General features: G+C 42.1%; 1 protein-coding gene and 1 pseudogene across 1 annotated transcript; both read right to left on the bottom strand.

Annotated features, from left to right (window-relative positions):
• Positions 1-13468: 13468 nt before the first annotated feature.
• LOC120031622 lies at positions 13469-14693 on the bottom strand (annotated as a pseudogene).
• Positions 14694-21505: 6812 nt separating this feature from the next.
• LOC120031044 lies at positions 21506-22707 on the bottom strand. Its single transcript, XM_038976585.1, has one exon. The coding sequence runs from the start codon at positions 22705-22707 to the stop codon at positions 21532-21534; it is 1176 nt and encodes a 391-aa protein (XP_038832513.1). The 3' UTR covers positions 21506-21531.
• Between the last annotated feature and the right edge of the window lie 353 nt (positions 22708-23060).

The following is a 23060-nucleotide window of genomic DNA, read 5'->3' as shown; positions in this document are numbered from 1 at the left end:
GCACACATCAACAACTGACACCCACGAAGCGTCGTTAGCCATCGCTCCACAAAAGCCGCGGTCCTTGCAGAGCAAGGGGCAACACTACTTAAGTCTCAGAGCAAGTGACGTAACTGATTGAAATGCTACTAGCGTGCACCCGCTAACTAGCTAGCCATTTCACATCTGTTACACTTACTCACTCAATCAAATAAAATGTTATTGGTCACATGCACATATGTATCAGATGTTATTGCGGGTGTTGCGAAATACTTGTGTTCCTAGCTCCAACCGTGCAGTAATATCTAACAATTCACAACAATAAACACAATCTAACAATTCTCTCTCTCTATGGGATAAGAGCCAGCAGTTCTTGTTTGCTCTCCTCCCCCACACTGACCCAGTCTTTATGACCATAGAGAACAGCGACTACTGAGTGAGATGTCTAAGAAAATACAAGAACTCTAGAACAGTCTGAATAAAGCCACCATAAGAGATTTTCACTCTGTATTTGTATTTGTATTTATTATGGATCATTATTAACTGCTGCCAAGGCAAAAATGAAGGCAGTTATACAATTTTAAAAACATCATAATACATCCACAAAATATTTCACATACGTAAAGTGTGTGCCCACAGGCCACTACTCTACAACCACATACAGTTGAAGTCGAAAGTTTACTTACACCTTAGCCAAATACATTTAAACTCAGTTTTTCACAATTCCTGACATTTAACCCGAGTAAATATTCCCTGTCTTAGGTCAGTTAGGATCACCACTTTATTTGAAGAATGTGAAATGTCAGAATAATAGTAGAGAGAATGATTTAGTTCAGCTTTTATTTCTTTCATCACATTCCCAGTGGGTCAGAAGTGTACACACACTCAATTAGTATTTGGTAGTATTGCCTTTAAATTGTTTAACTTGGGTTAAACGTTTTGGGTAGCCTTCCACAAGCTTCCCACAATAAGTTGGGTGTATTTTGGCCCATTCCTCCTGACAGAGCTGGTGTAACTGAGTCAGGTTTGTAGGCCTATTTGCCCGCACTCACTTTTTCAGTTCTGCCCACACATTTTCTATAGGATTGAGGTCAGGGCTTTGTGATGGCCACTCCAATAACTTGACTTTGATATCCTTAAGACATTTTGCCTCACCCTTTTTCCTCCAAACATAACGATGATCATTATGAACAAACAGTTCCATTTTCGTTTCATCAGACCAGAGGACATTTCTCCAAAAAGTACGATCTTTGTCCGCTTGTGCAGTTGCAAACCTTAGTCTGGCTTTTTTATGGTGGTTTTGGAGCAGTGGCTTCTTCCTTGCTGAGCGGACTTTCAGGTTATGTCAATATAGGACTCGTTTTACTGTGGATATAGATACTTTTGTACCTGTTTCCTCCAGCATCTTCACAAGGTCCTTTGCTGTTGTTCTGGGATTGATTTGCACTTTTCGCATCAAAGTACGTTCATCTCTAGGAGACAGAACGTGTCTCCTTCCTGAGCGGTATGACGGCTGTGTGGTCCCATGGTGTTTATACTTACGTGCTATTGTTTGTACAGATGAACGTGGTACCTTCAGGCGTTTGGAAATTGCTCCCAAGGATGAACCAGACTTGTGGAGGTCTTGGCTGATTTCTTTTGATTTTCCCATGATGTCAAGCAAAGAGGCGCTGAGTTTGAAGATAGGCCTTGAAATACATCGACAGGTACACCTCCAATTGACTCAAATTATGTCAATCAGCCTATCAGAAGCTTATAAAACCATTACATAATTTTCTGGAATTTTCCAAGCTGTTTAAAGGCACAGTCAACTTTGTGTATGTAAACTTCTGACCCACTGGAATTGTGATACAGTGAATTATAAGTGAAATAATCTGTCTGTAAACAATTGTTGGAAAAATTACTTGTTTCATGCACAAAGTAAATGTCCTAACCGTCTTGCCAAAACTATAGTTTGTTAACAACTTCCTGTCAATAGGGGGGCGCTGTTTTCACTTTGGAAAAAATCGTGCCCAAATTAAACGGCCTCGTACTCTGTTCTAGATCATACAATATGCATTTTATTATTACTATTGGATAGAAAACACTCTGAAGTTTCTAAAACTGTTTGAATTATATCTGTGAGTAAAACAGAACTCATTTGGCAGCAAACTTCCATACAGGAAGTGAAATATCTGAAAACGAGGCTCTGTGTCAGGGCCTGCCTATTCAACTGGATTTTATTTATGGATCTGTATGCAATTCATACGCCTTCCACTAGATGTCAACAGGCATTGGCAGGTTGAATGGGGTGTCTAGCTTGATCTGAGGCCGAATAAGAGCTTTTGGAGTGACAGGTCTGCCCTTTTGTCAGTTTTCAACGGTGCGCGGGGGAACCTTACATTGTCTTCTGAAAAGCGTTCAGTTAACACGGCGAATATCCCCGGCTCTGATTTTATTTGATACATATGAGAAAAACATCATTAAGTAGGATTTTTCAACCGAGTTTGATCAGTTTATTCAACGTTTATTGGGAACTTTGGAATTTTTTGTTCCATGCGCTAAGAGAGGGTTGGCACATTCGCGCCACATGGTTAGCCAAAGTTGCTAATTCGACAGAAGAAATGGACATTCTAAAACCAAACAATGATTTATTCTGGACCTAGGACTCCTTGCACAACATTCTGATGGAAGATCAGCAAAAGTAAGACAACATTTATGATGTTATTTCGTATTTTTGTGTAATATGTTGACTCCAAAACGGCGGAGAATAGGTGAGAGCTGTAACGCATACTGTATGTTGTGGTAAAGTTATTTTAAAAAATCTAACACAGCGGTTGCATTAAGAACCAGTGTATCTTTCATTTGCCATACAACAAGTATTTTTATGTAAAGTTTCTGATGAGTTCTTTGGTCAGATTAGGTGAGTGTCCAAAATATCTCCGGACATTCTGATGAATTGTTGCTACGTATTCACAATGTATAACCACAATTTGCAGCTCTAAATATTTGTTTTCGAACAAAACATACATGTATTGTATAACATGATGTTATAAGACTGTCATCTGATGAAGTTGTTCAAGGTTAGTGATTAATTTTATCTCTATTTTGTCGGTTTTGTGCAAGCTATTTTGGCGGGGAGTAAATTGCGTTGTGTGTTTGGCTACTGTAGTGAGCTAATAGAAATATATATTGTGTTTTCGCTGTAAAACACTTAAAAAATCGGAAATATTGGCTGGATTCACAAGATGTTTATCTTTCATTTGCTGTACACCATGTATTTTTCATAAATGTTTTATGATGAGTATTTAAGTATTTCACGTTGCTCTCTGTAATTATTCTGGCTGCTTTGGTGCTATTTGTGATGGTGGCTGCAATGTAAAACCAGGATTTGTAGCTATAAATATGCACATTTTCGAACAAAACATAAATGTATTGTATAACATGATGTTATAAGACTGTCATCTAATGAAGTTGTTCAAGGTTAGTGATTAATTTTATCTCTATTTCTAGATTTTGTGAAAGCTACCTATGCGGTGGAAACATGGTGAAAACATGCCGTTGTGTGTTTGGCTATTGTGGTTAGCTAATAGAATACATATTGTGTTTTCGCTGTAAAACATTTTAAAAATCGGAAATGATGGCTGGATTTTCAAGATGTTTATCTTTCATTTGCTGTATTGGACCTGTGAATTCATGAAAATATATTATATGATATCCCTGTCGCGTTAGGCTAGGCTATGCTAGTCAGCTTTTTTGATGAGGATGCTCCCGGATCCGGGATGGGTATCAATGAAAGGTTACCAAGAAATTTGTGGACTGGTTGAAAAACGAGTTTTAATGACTCCAACCTCCAGACGTGACGTTGGCATTCGGGCCAAAGAGTTCAATCTTGGTTTCATCAGACCAGTGAATCTTGTTTCTCATGGTTTGAGTCCATTAGGTGCCTTTTGCAAACTCCAAGTGGGATTTCATGTGCTATTCAGTGAGGAGTAGCTTTCGTCTGGCTTCTCTACCATAAAGGCCTGATTGGTGGAGTGCTGCGCGGAGATGGTTGTCCTTCTGGAACGTTCTCCCATTTCCACAGAGGAGCTCTAGAGCTCTGTTAGAGTGACCGTTGGGTTATTGGTCACCTCTGACCAAGGCCCTTCTCCCCTGATTGCTCAGTTTGGCCGGGCGACCAGCTCTAGAAAGAGTCTTGGTGGTTCCAAACTTCTTCCATATAAGAATGATGGAGGCCACTGTGTTCTTGGGGACCTTCAATGCTGCAGAACATTTTTGTTACACTTCCCAGATTTCACAGAATCCTGTCTCGGAGCTCTATGGACAATTCCTTCGACCTCATTGCTTGGATTTTACTTTGACATGCACTGTCAACTGTGGGACCTTACATAGGCAGGTGTGTTTCTTTCCAAATCATGTCCAATCAATTGGATTTACCACAAGTGGACTCCAATCAAGTTGTAGAAACATGTCAAGAATGATCAATCGATGCAAGAGCTCAATTTCCAGTCTTGTAGCAAAGGGTCTGAATACTTATGTAAATAAGGTATTTATGTTTTTTTATTTTTAATACATTGGCTAAAAATTCTAAAAACATATTTTTGCTTTGTCATTATGGGGTATTGTGTGTCGACTGATGAGGATATTTATTTATTGAATCCATTTTAGGTCTTCAGCTGCAAGGATAGCTTCTCTGTACTGTAGATGTTTCCAGGTCACAGAGAAAACATGTAACATGATGACGGATTACTTAAATGCAGGCGATTCAACACCACTTGGCTGATTTGAGGCAGTCGAGGGAGATGGAACAGAATGAAATGGCGTCCTCTGCCGGATGAGGGAGGTCCCACAGGAAATGAAATTAAAGTGACCAAAGACGTGGACCACTCCTTCTTGTTGATAATTCACTGCACTACACTTGAGCAATTGTTGTTGAAGAAACTGTACTCACAGTGAAACAGAGCAAGTGGATGTTGAACTCATCAACCAGGCTGAGTACGTCAATGTTACTGACCAGCGCCTTGTACAAATCAGACAGCACACAGACAGGGCCGAGCACCTCCAGGTCTGTGATTCTGATGGCCCGACTGCAAGGAAGAAACAGCTCTAGCCACCATAGAATATTTGCCAGTCAAAGAGGAGTCCAGTGTTCAAAATGAGGCAATATTCAAGGGTCAGAGAGTCGTTATTCCCCGGTCCCTGCGCCCTGAGATGTTGGCACGTATCCACTCAAGTCCCATTGGAGGTGAGGCCTGTTACAGACAAGCAGGTGACACACTGTGTTGGCCAGGAATGTAGAGTGAAATAAAAGACTATGTAAAGAAATGCAGAATCTGCGATGAAAATGCCATTGAGCAACAGAGAGAGATGATGATGTCCCACGAGCTAGCGATGCGCCCCTGACAGATAGTAAGTCTTGACCTTCGTCTGTTAGTCGATCATTACTCAGACTTCTGGGACTCCCCGACCTCTCAGCAGAGACAACAATCATACTCTGCAAGGCTCAGTTTGCCCGCTATGGCCAGCCAGATAAGGTAATTCTGCATTGAGTTCCGGCAATTTGCTGCAGAATGGGAATTTAAGCACGTCACCGTATTGCCACGACACCCAAAAAGCAGCCAACAGTCTCATGGAGCCCTGTGTGGTGACATACGTACTGGAGAAGCTTTGTCACAGAAAACAGGTGTCCAAGTTCATCTACGACAAATCAGCAAAGGACTTACCTGAGCTCAGGGTGGGTGAAGTGGTGTGGCGGAAGCCACTACCAGGGGACCGGATGGGCCTCTAGAGACTTGGATCTTGTGTGCAGAAAGTTGCACCACGCTCTTACTTGGTCGAATTGAATGTATTACTGTACCGTCATAACATCACCTCAGAACACTGATCACGTGACAAAGGACGGAACCCCAGCAAGTCACGTGGGGCAAGTCACGTCTGAGGCACTGGTCAAAGAGCCAGGGTATCACAGGACGCCCGCTCCCTCATCCATCAATAGTAACCTCTGACAGTCAGGTGACATGGCTGTGCGTGATCCCTCAGTCCTCACAGAAAAGCCCCCTGTCTTTTCACGCTGCAGGCAGCTGTCCCAGCCACTGAAAATACTTCATCTGTAGGTTTCCTATTATGCATTGCTGACAGAGGTTTTAAAAAAGAAATAAATGGTCAAAGTGAAGAGACTATCAAAATGTGTTGTTTATATTTTCTATCTGAAAAAAACCTAAACTGTTCATGTTGGAAAAAATTACTAGGTTTGCTTTGTTGGTGTATTGACATCTCCTGTCCTATTTTATAAAAGGGAAGATGTTATGGGTGTAAGATGGCACGTTAATGCCATCTGTTGGTAAATGTTAATTGCTGCAACACCAGTGTTTTTACCAGTGTGCTTGATATACCCGGATGTATTACAATGTGCTGAACAAGACTGGTTACTCGCATCAATGACTCCTCATCATTTAACATCCAAACAAATGCTGCTATGGCAATGAACTATTTGATAATGATTAACGTCACTAACAAATACAATTTCTCACCCACCCTTACCCTCTTTGTCATGTGTTGTTATGTACAGTAGACTAACCATCCATAAATGCTGTGCTCTAACTGAACTTTGACCCATCTGAGTTATAACCCACTGGGCACACACTGGTTGAATCAACGTTGTTTCCACGTCATTTCAATGAAATTACATTGAACCAATGTGGAATAGACGTTGAATTGACGTCAGAGCTCAATGGGAAGCCACTGATCTGTATGCACACAGCCGCCCTGGTGGTGAGGGATGCTTGTCTGTGTCTCTGTCACAGAGACAGGCCCATGTCATCAGTCAGTCCCACGGATCAATACAAACTCAGGCTAGATCAGAGGAACAGATAAAGGTTCAGAGGATAGGGCAGCTTATTGACTGCAGACAAATTCACCCCAGAGGTCATCCTTGCCCCTACAAACCAAGTGAACCACCTTCAGACTTTATGTAAATTGAAAATGTAATTGCTCTGACTGTTGTGAATCTTGTTTATGCGTTTTTTTTTACTGTAGGTTTCAGCAGAGCGGCTCATCCATGAAAATGTCTCTAATGCATGCAGGTAGGAGCAATGTTAGAAAATGTGGACAACAGCTACATTCCAATAATCTGTTCCTGAGGTCTATTTGCTTGATTGAGTTGCACACAACTCAATGAGGCAGTGTAGCTCTCTTCAGAAGCTGGCCTCATCAGTATTTGAGTGGGGTAGGTGGTCAGCTAGTGGGGTAGGTGATAAGCGATTCTTTCACATGCCTCATTGTCCGTGTATCATTGGCCATGGCCCCCTGCTGTGGACCTCAGTCTTCCACACACAGGCCTACTCTGCCAGCCAAACAACTAAACCCATTCATAGGAAGAGAGGACTGCCACAGTGCTTAGAGAGACCACATAGGGTAACCATGAGTGTCCACCAAAGTCTGCTAAATAGTTGCATACAGCTATACTTGTACCAGTGTTGTGATCCAGAATGTTAATTTGTTGAAAAGACAGACAATTTTACACCATTTAAGTTGCACACATGGAACATGCAATGGTATCATTCTCAAAGGACAAGGTAAGAAATTGAAACAATTTGAAGAATATGTATTGCATTTCTTCAATGCTGAAGTTCTGATGTGACTGGTTGTAGATACAGTATATATGCATGTAAGAGAGTGAGAGGTGAGTGTGTGTGGGGGTGAGTGAGAGTAAAGAGAGAGAGAGAGAGAGAGCTAGAGAGAAAGAACAGAGAGAGCACATGTTTTACAGAGCACAGATCAATATACAGAATACAACTTTAATTTGCTAATGGTTTTGTGGACAGACAAATAAAAGGAAGCCTGGGGGACTATTTATAGTCCTGCTACAGGGAACCACCCAGACTGAGGCTGAAGCTGGTTCTCTACTGTACATGTGACAATTTCCCTGAAAGTCTACTGTTAAATTAGGAATCCACTTACTGAACTATTACAATCGCTTCCTCCTGAACCTCTCTACCCTCTTAGCTCCTCTACATCAACTGCTAAGGAAGGATGTGGCCTAGAAATGGTCAGAAAGACAGGAAGAAGCTTTTGCAAAGTCAAAGGTGTTACTGCAATCAGCTGAAGTGCTAGTGCACTACTCAGCAGACAGAGATCTTATCGTGTGATGCCTCAACGTATGGTGTGGGGGCGGTGCTATCCCACCGGATGGAGAATGGTGCAGAGAAACCTATCGGGTTCTGTTAGGATTTATGTTTATGCACTATAGGCTGTTAGCATATTGGTTGAAGGTGAATGATGTTTTGTTGCACACACACACACAATACAGAGGGGGGTAGGTGTGTAAGGACTGACCACCACAGGCCATAAAAGCTGTGGACAGTCTGGAGAGGGGAGGGGTGCATCACTCTGGGCCAACCAGGAGGGTGAAGAGACTGGACAATACCATATTAGGAACTGTTTCAGTGAATAATCGAGGGGGACACAGGATGGAGCTGCTCTACCCAACAACCAGATGTGGAGAAGGAAAACGCCAAGGGGCTTGGACAAGTTCGGGGGCCCACAAAGGAGGAGCAAGAGTATGAACCATGCTAAACCTCTACTATGATAGGCCAAATGGACAAGTTGAGAATAAAATTGTCATAGTATAAAACTACTATTTTGAGTACATTCCACAGTTCTCTGATCTACCCTGCGCGGAGATCCAGTGAACCCGTATATACGAAAATTGCATTTACCATTTATCATTTGAGTTTAATTAAAATACTTAACATATATTCGGTGACTATGAATCACATTTTGTCCTGATGCCAGATTTGAACTGACGCAAATCTCTTTCAGTTCATCTCAAGAACGTTGTCGCCAGCGGAGAAAAAGTACTCTCAGCTGGACAAGGAAGGACTGGCTGTCATATTTGGAATACAGAGATTCCACAAGTACTTGTACGGGAGAACATTCACTATTGTGACGGATCATAAGCCTCTGATCTCTCTGTTCAATGAACAAAAGCCAGCACCACAAATGGTCTCTCCAAGAGTTCAACGTTGGGCTGTGTGGCTCAAGGCCTACGAGTACAGAATAATTTACAAACCAGGTAGATACCATGGGAATGCTGATGCTCTGAGTAGGCTGCCCGTTCCACAAATCATCATTCAGGAAGAAGAAAATGATCAGGTTTTGATGATCGATGTGTTGGATGATGCACCGGTGAACACAGCACAAATGCATGTGCATGAATTTATCCTGATATGTCTGGTGGCCAAAGATGGACCACGATGTGGAAAATGAGGTTAGCCGGTGTGCAGATTGTCAGAGTAACAGGAAGTCATCCCCCACTATGCCATTACATCCATGGGAATGGCCAGAAAAACCATGGACACGACTACATGTGGACTACGCTGGACCTTTCCTAGGAAAAATGTTCCTTGTGCTGATTGATTCTCCTTCAAAGTGGATGGATGTTTACCCCATGAACACGTCAAAATCGTACGCTACGATTGAGAAATTGAGACAAAGCTTCAGTGTTATGGGATTGCCTCAAATGTTGGTTAGTGACAATGCTACTTGTTTTACAAGCACTGAAATCACAAGTGATGAAACAAAATGGAATTCAGCATGTAACGTCGGCCCCTTTTCACCCATCTTCAAACGGATTAGCAGAACGTGCAGTTCAGACCCTGAAGGAGGGGATGAGGAAGATGCAAGGGCCCAGCATTGAAACAAAGGTGTCAAGATTCTTGATTAGCTACAGGATTACTCCTCAAGCTACGACTGGGTTGTCACCTGCAGAAATGTTGATGTCAAGGAGGTTAAGGTCAACCTTGGATCTCATCAGACCAGACCTGAAAATGAAAATAGAACAAAAGCAATGGAATCAAAAATGTAATCATGACACCCGGGCCAAACTCAGAAGTTTCTCACCTGGAGATGATGTCTATACAAGAAACTATAGGTTTGGTCCTAAATGGATTCCAGCTACTATTGAGGGTTGCTCAGGACCAGTATCTTATACTGTGATCATCGGAAGTGGACAAAGACTAAGGAGACACGTGGATCAGATCCGAGCTCGAATTCCAGTTCCATCCGGAGAACTGGATCAATTCTTAAACGAGCAGGACAGGACATTGGAACGTTCCCCAGAGTTGCAGTTGGACAAACCACCTGAGACCAACAATGCTCAACTTCCTGAGACCACCAGTCCGGGACGACCTCCTCCTGTGAAGTCTCCACAAAAGGACTTTGTTTCACCATCAAGGGGTGAAGATCTGGTGGCACCAGCTACACCACCTCTGAGACGCTCTATTAGAGAGAGATGTCCGCCAGACTTTTTCAGATCGTAAAGGAGATCATTAAAAAATAAATTAAAAAATAGCATAGCTCAGAAAGGAATTAAGATGGGTTATTAGCTTTAAAGGGGGGGATGTAGTAACCTGGTATATTTGTTTACCAATAGATGGCAGTATTGACTCAAGACGGGGGTTTGCTTCCCGCTATCCGCAGCTATTTCCTATGTCTGCCTATATAACTATGATTAAGAAAGCTTCAGGTAGTTTAAGCCAGGTGCATAAGAGAATGTAATTCTAAGTTACAATTAAATACTAAACCGTACTTAAGTCTCATGAGTCGTAACTCTAAGAAGCCTTTAAGGATACTACAAGATGTTACCCAGGAAAAGCCCACAAAACCACTAGTGAATGAAAGAGGTTCCATGGGCTTATGCTGTATGGTTTCTGCAATAAGAGCTGAACTAACCACCAAGCTACAGTGATAAACAGACCATGGAGAGTGACAACATGGCTCCAATCCTGTATTTAAAAAAATAAAAACATAAAATCCACCAGCCTATGAATTGAGACGTTGCAATTATTTCCATACTTATATACTATAGCCTACTATGCTAGGCTGCATGAAGAGCAAAATGACGTCCAGAGATGCCGTGTTTACCCTCACTGTCCTCCTGGGGAAAAGTTGCCGATGGAATTCAACTTTGTGGCATTGTTTATCCTGTTGTGATGATGCATTTCACCAGTGGTCTGCAGGACAGGTTGTATGGTGTGTTTGAAGCAGTGGCGGTTCTAGTTTGTATGGCTACCAAGGCAGTAGTCTGCCAAGCTCACAAACTAGAATCAGGGCGCCCACTCCGACAAGGTTAATTGACCCACAGTCCCACACGGTGACATGATATCATTGACATGATGTGCAAATGGGCAATAGAATACCGAGCGCGCAAATGTCACCATTCTGATTTTTTGGGGGCGGGTGCCCCGTGACACCCCCAGCAAGATGCCACACTGGGAGGCTGCCCATGTCGCCTATACCTAAATCCGCCACTGGTTTGAAGAGAAGTGCTCTTTCATGGTGACTATTTGACACACCGATTGGTCTTCAGCATTCTCTTTTCAACACCACCTGTTTTTCAATGGTGGTAAATGTATGATCAATGAGAACCTTCTTATGGAACTCATACCCTTGACTATGAAACTCAACCTTCAGAGAAGAGCAATGTTATCCCATAAAGCCATCCAAGTAAACAAGAAATATCCTAACCCTTTTTTCCCCACACATCCCATAGACACATTAAGAGAGGGTGCATGGAAGACAAGGGGATGATTAAAATATATATATTTCTACTGCCCTGTATATTACAGACTGTACTCATTGAATTTTGACAGGCTTGATTTACGATAGCGTAGCACTGAGGCTAGAGCCCTAGCAGAACCATACAGCTACTCCACCGACCCAGAACTGCTGGCCGTCTCCACCGCTCTCCACCTCCAACACGGCTAATGAGTGATTCCATTATGCTGATCCAAGCACTTTGGAGCTCGTCTTCAGGATATTAGCGTAGCCAAAGGTTATTCATAGACTATCAAACCAAAGCTGTGGACAGGAAACGCTGACTTATGTGTAAATATCAATTAAATTAGTAAGGGCCCCGGTGAGTGCAGGTGCACTAGCTTGCTTTAATGGCAGTAGACGTCAACATGTTTACACAAGACAGGCAAGACACACATATATACATCCAATAACAGCTGATGTTGTTGGAGCAAACCATTAAGGAGAGCTGAGCATTAAATATAAATAGGTCTAGTTGCCAGGGTGAAGTAGCAAGGACATGCATTTTAAGAGAAGAGGACACCCAGGCCATATGACACCCAGGCTATACTCTATTTTTGAAAGAGTACATTAACCAAGACCATACGTACATTTATGACAGCTGGACATACTATGGTCAGCAGGATACAGGAAGAAAGATGGAAGCAAGATAACTGATGACTAACACGTAAAACATAAGCATGCAATGCATGCATTATTAATAGGACTTGAAAAGGGTTCTGTCATCGTTATAACCTAACCAAAAGCAGATATGAGCGTTAGTGGACGTGAACAAGCAAGCTCTGAGATTAAAAGATAATCATGGAGCAAAGTCAAGGGAAGCTATTTTCATATAGAGGGAGGGGACTCTATACGTTATGCAAAGACAGAATCCTATAAAGGCAGGAGTCTGTAATATGAGAATTGAGTCTCTTTCCATGGAGGGGCTCGGCTCTGTTACGTTTGTGATAGGGTCCTTCCATGGAAGGGCTCAGTTTTGCTACTTTGTATTAAAGTGTATATTGAATTCACAAGTTCTTGTAAGAGTGTTATATTTCTGAGACGATTCTCCACGACAATGTGTTGCCGTTTATTGTCACGAAGCATAATGACAAATGTAGAATTAGATGTTTTTATTATGACTGAATTAGTACGAATTTGAAAGATTAGTCAATTAAACATCACTTCACATCCATGCTGTAACAACTGGCATGAATAATGTGTTCACAAATAGGCACAGCTTGGGAGGTAATACCATTAAAGTTCTGCTACTGCAGCGTGCTTGATATGAGTTCAGAAGCAAGACTTTGAGTGTATTGTGAAGACAAGGCACAGTAGAAAACACTGAGTGCCAAGTCGTTTTCACAGATGGCAAAACAGCTCCCATGCTCTCTTTTATTGTAATGTAGGCCAGCCTGTGTCATAGAGAGACAAAATGAGAGCACAACTCAGCAGCTGCAATCTCAGCAAAATCATCTCTGTGGAATTGTGGGCAGCAAGGTTATTCATTATTATGAGTATTTGGCAGTAGGGTAAGATGCATTGAGTTAAGCTATTTAACTATGAGAGAGTATTGAATAAAATGTGGTCATAAGCTTTGGTAGGAGTTAGTCACTTATAATAATAAAATGCATATACAGTTAATGAAATACTCTGCAAACACTGGGCTATTTTAACAATGCCTCAAATTAGCAATACATTCAGATTTCTATGCAGTGAATCTAATTGCCACCAAAGCTACTTGCTATACACAGTGCATAGTATTACGTAATAGCTAGGACAAACTACATGGTGTATTCACAAAACCTAATCACCATTTACCATAATTCCCCACACATCCTCTTTGAGTTGGTCAAATCAGAATTGAGAATAACCCCTCAGGTTGACAACATAATGATCCCTATTTGTCTGACTTGTTGCACCTCTATCAGCATCACTCTGAGTGTACGCACAACGCCACATTCTTGTGCCTCTCCCAGTAGTGGCAGTCCTCAGGGAAGCTCCAGGTGGCCTCGCTCTCCTTGTGGTGACTGACAGCATGCACCACGAACCCTGCCAGCTGCTTCTCCAGGACCTCCACCATGGCCCGGGCATCACCCTTCTTCCCCGGCCCCTCCATCAGTTGCCGGATGCAGTCGCGGGGCACCGGTTGGGGACTGGTGCTGTAGGAAACCACCAGGTAAGGTATCGTTCACCTGCAGCACCTCAAACCAGTTCTGACCGACCATGTGTTGGAAGTGGTACCCCGGCACGCCAGTTCCGATAGCTGCTGCCAGAGTGGTTGACCACTCGGACCAACCAGCTCACCCAGTCGTACTTCCTGGTGAGGAATTCCTGTACTTCCTGAGCCGTGACCTGAAGATTGCGTTCCTCTTTTTCCTGGAGAAGATGCTGGGCTTCAAGGCAAGCCTGTTCAGGGAAGGCTGCTACGCAGGCCTCGATGCATGCCTTCATCTTTGATTCCACCTCCCTGATTTTGCTGCTCCAGTTATGGATGGTTTCCTGTTCCTCACCTGGTCCCTTGGTGAGGGCACAGTGGTTCAGCAGGGCAATTAGGCCCAGGCAGAAGAGCTCCTTCGTCCTCACACAGAAGTCCTCCAGTAGGCGCCTGTTCCTCGCCTCTTATCTGAGACAAATGGAGAACCAACCACTCAGCTGTTGTGAATAACAATCAAATGTATCATCCTATTTACCATAATCACAAGTTAACAGTTCAAATTCATTCCACAAGTGTTGTCAAACTAAAATACTCAACCAATGACATGCTCCACAGATGCATAAAGACCCATTTAGCATGGTTAAGAACACTTTACCTCTCCACCACCTACAAGATGGACTACCCAAAGCTGTTGGTGCCCATCAGAGCATCTTACAGCCAATACAGGTTCTTCTCCCCTCCGGTGCTCCAGAAATAGCCTCTTCTTGACCACCTGAAACTGTGGCTTGGCCTCCAGAATGTCCATGTACTTCCGGAACTGGTTCCTGATGTTCTCCTCCACTGAGAAGTAATAGGAATCCAGCTGGCCCTTCTTAATCTCACAGTCAATGTCCTCCCGCTGGGTGGACAGTACGTCCAGCTTGTTCCTCACGGACAGGAACTGCTCTTTGACATGGAATACCTCTTTGCTCTGCACGTGGTTACAGACCAAAACATACATTTATGGTCCACATCACGATTAAATCTTAAAGGGGCAATCAGCAGTTCCTACACACATTTTTGGAATTATAAAGTGATGATATGTACCCATTGATTCCTGAAGAATATAACTTATAAATGCCTGAGCTGAGTTCAACTATCTTACCATATCAGAACCCAAAATATGAGCTGGTTTTACTCCATGCGTGTCAACAAAGTAAATATAAACAAACACTATAAAGTCTGAAAACATGGTTAAAGTATACTTTTTATATCATGTATGGTCAGTCCTTACATCCATAGCTCTGTTTATGATATTATAATTTGTTTATGTTATGAATGTTATAATGGAGGGGTGTTTTTTGTTATAGTTTCTACTGCTATTGTCCCTTTAATTATTTACAGTCAGTAAAAATAAATACATAGAATATCATAATTAACTCAATAAGGTGCTGTAGTCAGGCAGCAAGTGTAATCACTGGCCTGGAATGGCACTATGCCACTATTTACAGACACGTTTTAGAGACGCTTGTATACAAGAGCTACATTTTTATATCTGATATTGTCAAGGTCAAAGGTAAAAATCTGTATAATATTGAATGAGATGCAACATTTGCATGTAAAACAAATGTCAATCTAAAGCCAAAATGAGATAATACATTTATCATGACATAAAATAACTGAAATAGACAGAGGTGTGAGCATCCCTTCACTGGGTCTGTTTATGCCTCATTTGGTTTCAGCCAAGACCAAGCAATATATTCAAAAAAATCTCCTTTCATCCCTTGTCTGCAAACTCTAATAGGCAAAATTATTATGTCCTTGATCAGTCCACAATCTGTAGAGGATGGATGGTCATACAGACACTGCGCCATTTTCAAATACATGATGTCAAATTAACCAAGCCTTAATTAATAAATACACACAAATTAGATGTGTTTTATTTGAATATCTTGGATTATATTTTTACCAACAGTCTGTGTTGTATTTTCCAATGTTTAAAAGATGAACAATTTACAGCAAATTTTTAAACGTACTTTATTTTACTTTTACATTTGTATTACTCCAACTGCAATTAATAACTATTGTAGTTGGGTAGGTCGAATAACATAATAATTCAGTGTTTTCATTCATGCCCATGTTTGATGGAGATGTATGGGTACATTTACGCATGCATTTAGCTAAGTCCCATGAGAAGCATTTGGCACACCTTGCAGCCTTTACCCCTATCTTGTTGTTAGAGAAACCCATTCGTCTTACAACAGCACAATGGTTCTTTACCTGGTAGTGGCTCGACTTGTCCTTTACGCCCGATCAGCCACAACAGTTCCAGTTAAGATTTTTTTTCTCAAATATTCCCAAGGCTCTTCGCTGTGATGTTGAAGATAGGTCCTAAAAGAGAGGAGGAATCACGGCCACGCATTTAATATCTGCATGTCCACTCACTCAATGTTGTCATTCTCCCTCATTTTTCAGAATAAATGCCTGAAACAATGTCTAAAGACTGTTCACAATTAGTGGAAGCCATAGGGAACGGAATATGGGCCCCTTCCCTTTAAATGGTGGATAGGCTTTCATTGGAAAAACAGCCATTTCAAAGTAATGGCACTTCCTGGATGGATTTTCCTCAGTTTTTCGCCTGCCTTTACAGTTCTGTTATACTCACATACATTATTTTAACAGGTTTAGAAACATTAGAGTGTTTTCCATCCAAATCTACCAATTATTTGCATATCCTAGCTTCTGGGCCTGAGTAGCAGGCAGTTTATTGTGGGCACGCTTTTCATCTGGAGGTGAAAATAGTGCCCCCTACCCTAATGAAGTTAAAGTTAAGCTTAACAAGGGCACCAGAACCAGCGGAAGCAATATAGCCCCATAACATCAAAAGGCCACCTCCATATTTTACAGTAGATATGGGGTTCCCTTCTGCTTATGCTTCCTTACTTTAACGCCAAGCCCACAACTGGTATGCGTGGCCAAAGAGCTTCATTTTAATTTTATTCAACAAATGTAATAGCCTGGAGTTCGTTAAACGACATAGGCACTTTGATTGGAATCTGTTATTCTCTCTCTCTCTCAACCACTCCCGTGGGACTTGACCCCAAGGACCATGCCTCAGTACTACCTGGCATGACAACTTCTGTCTGTCCACCTGGTCGTGCTGCTGATCCAGTTTCTACTTTCTGCCTGTGGCTATGGAACACTGACCTGTTCACCGGATGTGCTACCTTGTCGTGCTGCTAACACAGCTTCTGCTGTTCTTCCTGCGGCTAAGTAACCCTGACCTGTTCACCGGTCACCCTACCTTCTCCTGTAGCTGATGTTTTGACCCCTTCTCTCTCCGTCTCTCTCTTGCTTTCTCTTGCTCTCTCTCTCCCCCTCTCTGTCTCGCTCTCTCTCTCTCCCCCCTCTCTCTTACCCTCTATCCGTCATTCTATCTCTCTCTTTCTCTGTGCCATGTAAGGGAATGTTGTGGGAGTGACTCATGCATGCTGATTGGGTTACTCTTAAATACACCTTTGATTGGCTAACAATCCCACGGCTGCAGAGCAGAACATAGCTGCAACCCAATTTATTCGGAGTGATGCCAATTTCCATGGAAATCTTTCACTAAAAACCGCTCAAGGATCTGCCCCTTTTTTTCAATTTTAGCCTAATCTAACTGCCTGTAGCTCAGTCCCTGAAGCAAAGATATGCATATTCTTGGTACCATTTGAAAGGAAACACTTTGAACTTTGTGGAAATGTGAAAGGAATGTAGGAGAATATAAGACAATAGATCTGGTAAAAGATAATACAAAGAAAAAAACAACCATTCTTTTGTATTTTTTTGTACGATCATCTTTGAAATGAGAGAAAGGCCATAATGTATTATCGCAGCCCAGGTCTAATTCAGATGTTGGCCATGAGATGGCAGCAGTGTACGGGCAAAGTTTTAGACTGATACAATGAATCATTGCATTTCCATTCAAAATTTTGTATCAAGACAGCCCAAATGTGCCTAATTTGTTTATTAATAGCTTTTCATGTTCAAAATTGGGCACTCTCCTCAAATAATAGCATGGTATTCTTTCACTAAAATAACAACTGTAAATTGGACAGTGCAGTTAGATTAACAAGAATTTAAGCTTTCTGCCAATATCAGATATGTCTATGTCCTGGTAAATGTTCTTGTTACTTACAACCTAATGCTAATTGCATTAGCCCACATTAGCTCAACCATCCCGTGGAAGGGACGCTGATCCCGAAGAAGTGTTTAATGTTCTACTAGGATGAGGAGTGACAATGACAAAGCGCAGAAATTATTGTTCCAAAATTGGAGAGCACATTGGGAGGGATCATTTTGTTGTGTTACAGCCTGAATTTAAAATTGGTTACATTTTGATTTTGTGTCACTGATCTACAAACAATACCGCATAATGTCAAAGTGGAATTTTGTTCATAGAAAATTATAGAAATTAATAAAAAATGTAAAGCTGAAATGTCTTCAGTCAGTAATTATTCAACCCCTTTGCTTTGGCAAGGCTAAATAAGTTCAGGAGTAAAAATGTGCTTAACAAATCACATAACATGTTGCAGGTACTCATTCCGTGTTCAATAAACATGCTTTTTTACTGACCTCTCGATCCCTGTACTCCACACATACAATTGTACTTTCCCTCAATCGAGTAGTGAATTTCAAGCACAGATTCAAGCACAAAAACCAGGGAGTTTTTTCAATGCCTCACTAAAATGGCACCGATTGGTAGATGTGTAAAAAAAAACAGACGCCGAATATAACTTTGAGCATGGTAAAGTTATTCATTAGGCTTTGGATGGTACCTCATGCATACACGATGCTGATTGGGTTACGGGGAATCCATTTTCGATTGTCTCACAATCCCACGGCTGCAGTGTAGAACATAGCTGCAATCCAATTTATTTTGAGTGATGCCAACTTCCATTGAAATCTTTTGTTAAGACCAGACGTGAGAGAGAGAACAATGGCTGAACATGGTCTTAATCTTGCGACGCTCCTACCCCTTGGTCGTATTAGGTCCACTTAGGAGCCCACAACAAGTCACAGTAAAACATTAACATTTTTAACCATAACATTTGTTACATTTTTTTGTATATAATCTAAATGGACCAAAAAGAGACAATAGAAAAAACTGTCAATGGAAAATTATGGTAACTAGTCTGGCCCTAATTCAGGTAAAAGGAAATGTTTTATGTAAGCCAGGGCGGGATCAGCCAACGGCAGCTTCCCGCATGCACAATTCATTTGCAGTCTGGACGCGTAGGGGTGAACATCTCCTGCTCTGACTGCAGCTGGGAGGGACTGCTCCGCGAGGACAGGGCCGCCTGTGAGTGCTTTGGGACGGGGTGGGCGCCACGGCAGCACCCGCTGCTCGTTAAGAAGAGTAAGAACGATACGTGCTTTCATGTCAGAGTCTCCAAAAGTCTCCAATAAGACCAGAAAAAGTCCCTAGATTTGTCGCTAGTCAATTTTTTGAAAATGTGTCACCAGAGGGGTCTGAATACGAAGTCGCTAAGTTGGCAACACTGCCCCCCCCCCCCCCCCCGTGTCGCTCCAGTGTGGTTAAGTTTAGGGTTAATTTTAAAATTACATTTTAAGACTATAAATGTTTTTAATGCTGTGTTAACATTTTTCTCTGTCAAAATAACAAAGTGTCATTTAGACAGAGAAATGTAGAAAATGTGTTACTAATTATCAATTTGATGGAAATTCAGGTTCATTGATGGTTAAAGTAATTCATCCATCTTAAAATGCATTGTTAAATTATTTAACAATTTTAAGTATCTGTTGGTGTGAACCTGTTTTTGCCATTAGGCCTGGCATCAGAGTCCAGAGCCTTTTATTGCAGAGTTGTGTCAATGAGGTTGTCAGCTTTTAATTGGCTAACACTTATCACCTGGTTTGTGCAGGCTGAGTTGGAATGCTATCGGAAACTTTAAACATTTGTAACAAGCTAGGTAACAAGCACAGACCCGTGTAATTACAAACTACAATTACCACCGGTTTTACATGTTGTTGTTACAGTGTAACTATGAATTATTACAATTAATTACAACACTTGTTACATGCAGTATGTAATTACACTGTAATAAGGACCCCTTAGAATGAAGTGTTACAAAAACATATATTTAATAAAATGAACCTCACATAGAAAATCCGACAAACGTTTTTGTTCAACAAATTCAACATTCTTATTGGCCTCTATCCAAAAAAAGCCACCTGCTATTTTGGATGCATTCCTTTGACAAATAACTGAAAAAAGTATAATACTATTATAACATTTGCTGATGATAAAAAGTGTTTCATATTGTATGAGCTGATGATTTTTTTAGGGAGGAATGTGTTACATCTGTGCCTGCCATGCCCTCTACTGCTCATCCTGTGTCTCCCTAACCTGCCGCCACTCCCCCAGTGCTCTCTCCCTCTTTCTCTCTGTGTGTGTGTGTGATTGTGTGGGCAGAGACAGGTGTGCTGGAGGCAGAGCAGATCCCCACCAGCTGCAACCTGTTCCATAATCAAAACCTCTACAAATACTCAGCCCTGCCACTTCCATCCTGACAGATCGTAACCTCTGCTCAGTCAGTCTGCGGTTTTAGCAGTTTGTTCCTGCATAGATCCTGTTTTCGTGTTGTGCCTGTTTCCCCTTGCCTGACACTGTTTTCCTCTCTGCTACAATTCTGTCCTCTCTGACTCTGGTCCCTGTCTCCAGTCCCATGTCTCATCAGTCCTGCTACCCTGTCCTGGACCCCCCACTCTACCGCTTCCTTGGATTCCTCTTCGGACCTGCTTACCCAGCCCCAACTCCCCAACTCCCCTCGCTCCAGCCTCAGCCTCAGCACCTGGCTCCCTGCAACCCGCCCAAGCTTCCCCTGGCCTGCACCCTATCTTCCCTCTGTTTTTTAATACATACCTTGGTTACCTTATCCCAGTCTCCTCGTCTGAGTCTGCTCTTGGGGTAACCTGCTCCGCTCCGCGTAACAGAATGTAAGTGTAACCGATGTGAAATGGCTAGCTAGGTAGCGGTGGTGCGCGCTAGCATCCTTTCAGTCGGTGACGTCACTTGCTCTGAGACTTGAAGTAGTGGTTCCCCTTGCTCTGCAAGAGCCACGGCTTTTGTGGAGCGATGGGTAACGATGCTTCGTGGGTGACTGTTGTTGATGTGTGCAGAGGGTCCCTGGTTCGTGCCCAGGGCGAGGGGACGCCATAAAGTTAAACTGTTACATAAGCAATAAACTGTCACATAGTATCAGTATTAATGTTGATGACTGCATGTACCAGCTGCGTAGTAATAGAACATAAAAGTCCTATTTTACAACTGCGTAATAATGACCATCACAATGTCCTTTATATTGTGATTTATGAATGAAGACCATAAAAAGGACAAATGATAGCTGTAAAAAGCAATGTATGACTATAGACAGAGATGTAATGTTTTAAGGCTCTTTTAATAGTCTTTGCTTTAGATCTGCACAATGTGGTGAATCTATAAACTGCAATTTCAAAATAAGCTTGATTAGGTCCTCAGTACACCTTATTACGCTGGCTGGTGTGCTAATTTACAGTATGGTCATAATGAAATACTGGAATGCAGGTAAAATAAGGTATCTTACTTTTCTCTTTAGTTGAAGGAAGTATCACATTCTCATACTTTGTCACTGTTCAGTAGATACCCACAGCCTGATATAAAATGACTCATATACATTCTTATACAGATACACAATCACCAGCTAAACCATCAGCTATGTTTTAGATATCAATAAAAACACCTAAACTTAATGATTTTATTTGTAGTTTTAATCATTATAACTACTCTATTTTCCATTGCCCTGTGAAACAAAAGCCTAAACAGCATGAATGTATAGGTGCACGTTTTGGTGTTTTCCATAGTAGAAACAATCCTTTGGGAAGTTGTTGGACTCCACCACTTTCTTATAGTAGCTGACAGCATGCACCTGGTAGTTGGGGAGACTTCTGCTGAGGACCTGAGCCACATCCATCATGTTCCTCTTCAGCTTCTGCCCCTCAATCTCTTGCTGGATCTGAACCTTGTCGATAGGCTTAGGCTGAACACTGAAAGAGATCACCACTTTGATGTTGTTCTGGGTCATCACTTCAAAGTAATTAGCTCCTCCCTCACTGCCATGGTACTTCTTTCCAACTAGCCAGTTGAAACAGAACATGCGCTCCTTGTCATTGAAGACCCTGACAGACCAGCTCACCCAGTAATATTTCTCTTTAAGGGTTTTCAATATCGATTCAGTGAAGTCAAGGTCAACACTGCTAGGTTTGTCCTTAAGCTGGTCGTCCATATCCTTTTTGGCTCTTTTGTGTAAATTTACAGTGTAATCATCCAACACTGCTTTTATGCGGTTCTCAACATCTTCCCAACGCTCCAGCCACTTCTTCTTCATCTCATCCACCATAAATCCTTTCTTGAGGCTGGCGTAACCATTGACAGCAATGATGCCCGCCACAAAGAGCTTCTTAAGCCTGGCACAGTGCTCTTCTACCGCCTTTCTACTCCATTGTTCTGTGGAAACCAGCATGGGCTTACCTGAGATATTGTCCCCAGTAAGATCATTGTAGAGGGCGTCCAGGTTCAAGTCTGCGTCTGTGTTCTCATAATGGCTGAGGAACTTCTCCATCTTCTTCTCTTTTGACTCGGGTTTGGCGTTGACAAAGTCCTGGTACTTCTCATGCTGGCTGAGAATTTTAGCCTCACGGTCAAAGTTCTGCTTATTCATGGAGATATGCTCTAGCTCCACAGCGATTTGGTTGTTCTCAGCCTGGAGGCCTTTCAGTTTTTGGTTGACCATGCTGAACTGATTAGTCAGATAGCGGGCATCCTCACCTTCTGGGTTGCTGAAGATCGCACTGGATACTAAGAATACAGCCTCCAGGATGGGATGGAGCTGGCCCACAGTGGCTGCCAGGATCGCAGAGGCCTGTCCCATGATCTCCACCGCCTTCTCGATCTTGTCCTTGTTCTGCATGATCATTTCTGCCACACTGGTCATTTTGAGGGCTCTGTCACAGACTAACGTCCAACTAGGTCTTCAAAGGATCTTGAAATATGTTACTGTCTGAAAGGGAAAGAGGAAGAAACATAAAAACCAAACACCTGCAGACACTAGGCCCTCCATGGAATGAGTTTGACATCCTGGTGTAGAATATTGTACCATCTAAACCGCTGTGAAATACATTTTCCATATTCCAAAATATTATATATTCAGCTGTTTGAAGCTGGTGTTCAAAACCGGAAGTAAAAGATGCAAAAAGGAAACTTCAGAATGTGAAGCATAGAAATAGCACACAAATAACAGATCTACCGCTTCTTAGACTTGCTTTCAATGGGAAAGATCTTTAACTC

This window comes from Salvelinus namaycush, chromosome 37 (genome assembly GCF_016432855.1).
Source record: "Salvelinus namaycush isolate Seneca chromosome 37, SaNama_1.0, whole genome shotgun sequence".
In the NCBI taxonomy this organism is placed as follows: Eukaryota; Metazoa; Chordata; class Actinopteri; order Salmoniformes; family Salmonidae; genus Salvelinus; species Salvelinus namaycush.
Note: the sequence above shows the minus strand (reverse complement) of the source record. Positions and strands in the feature narration are given on the sequence as shown.

Excerpts from the sequence above, each read along its gene's own strand:
- LOC120031044 (XM_038976585.1), bottom strand. The coding sequence starts at position 22,707 with ATGACCAGTGTGGCAGAAATGATCATGCAGAACAAGGACAAGATCGAG.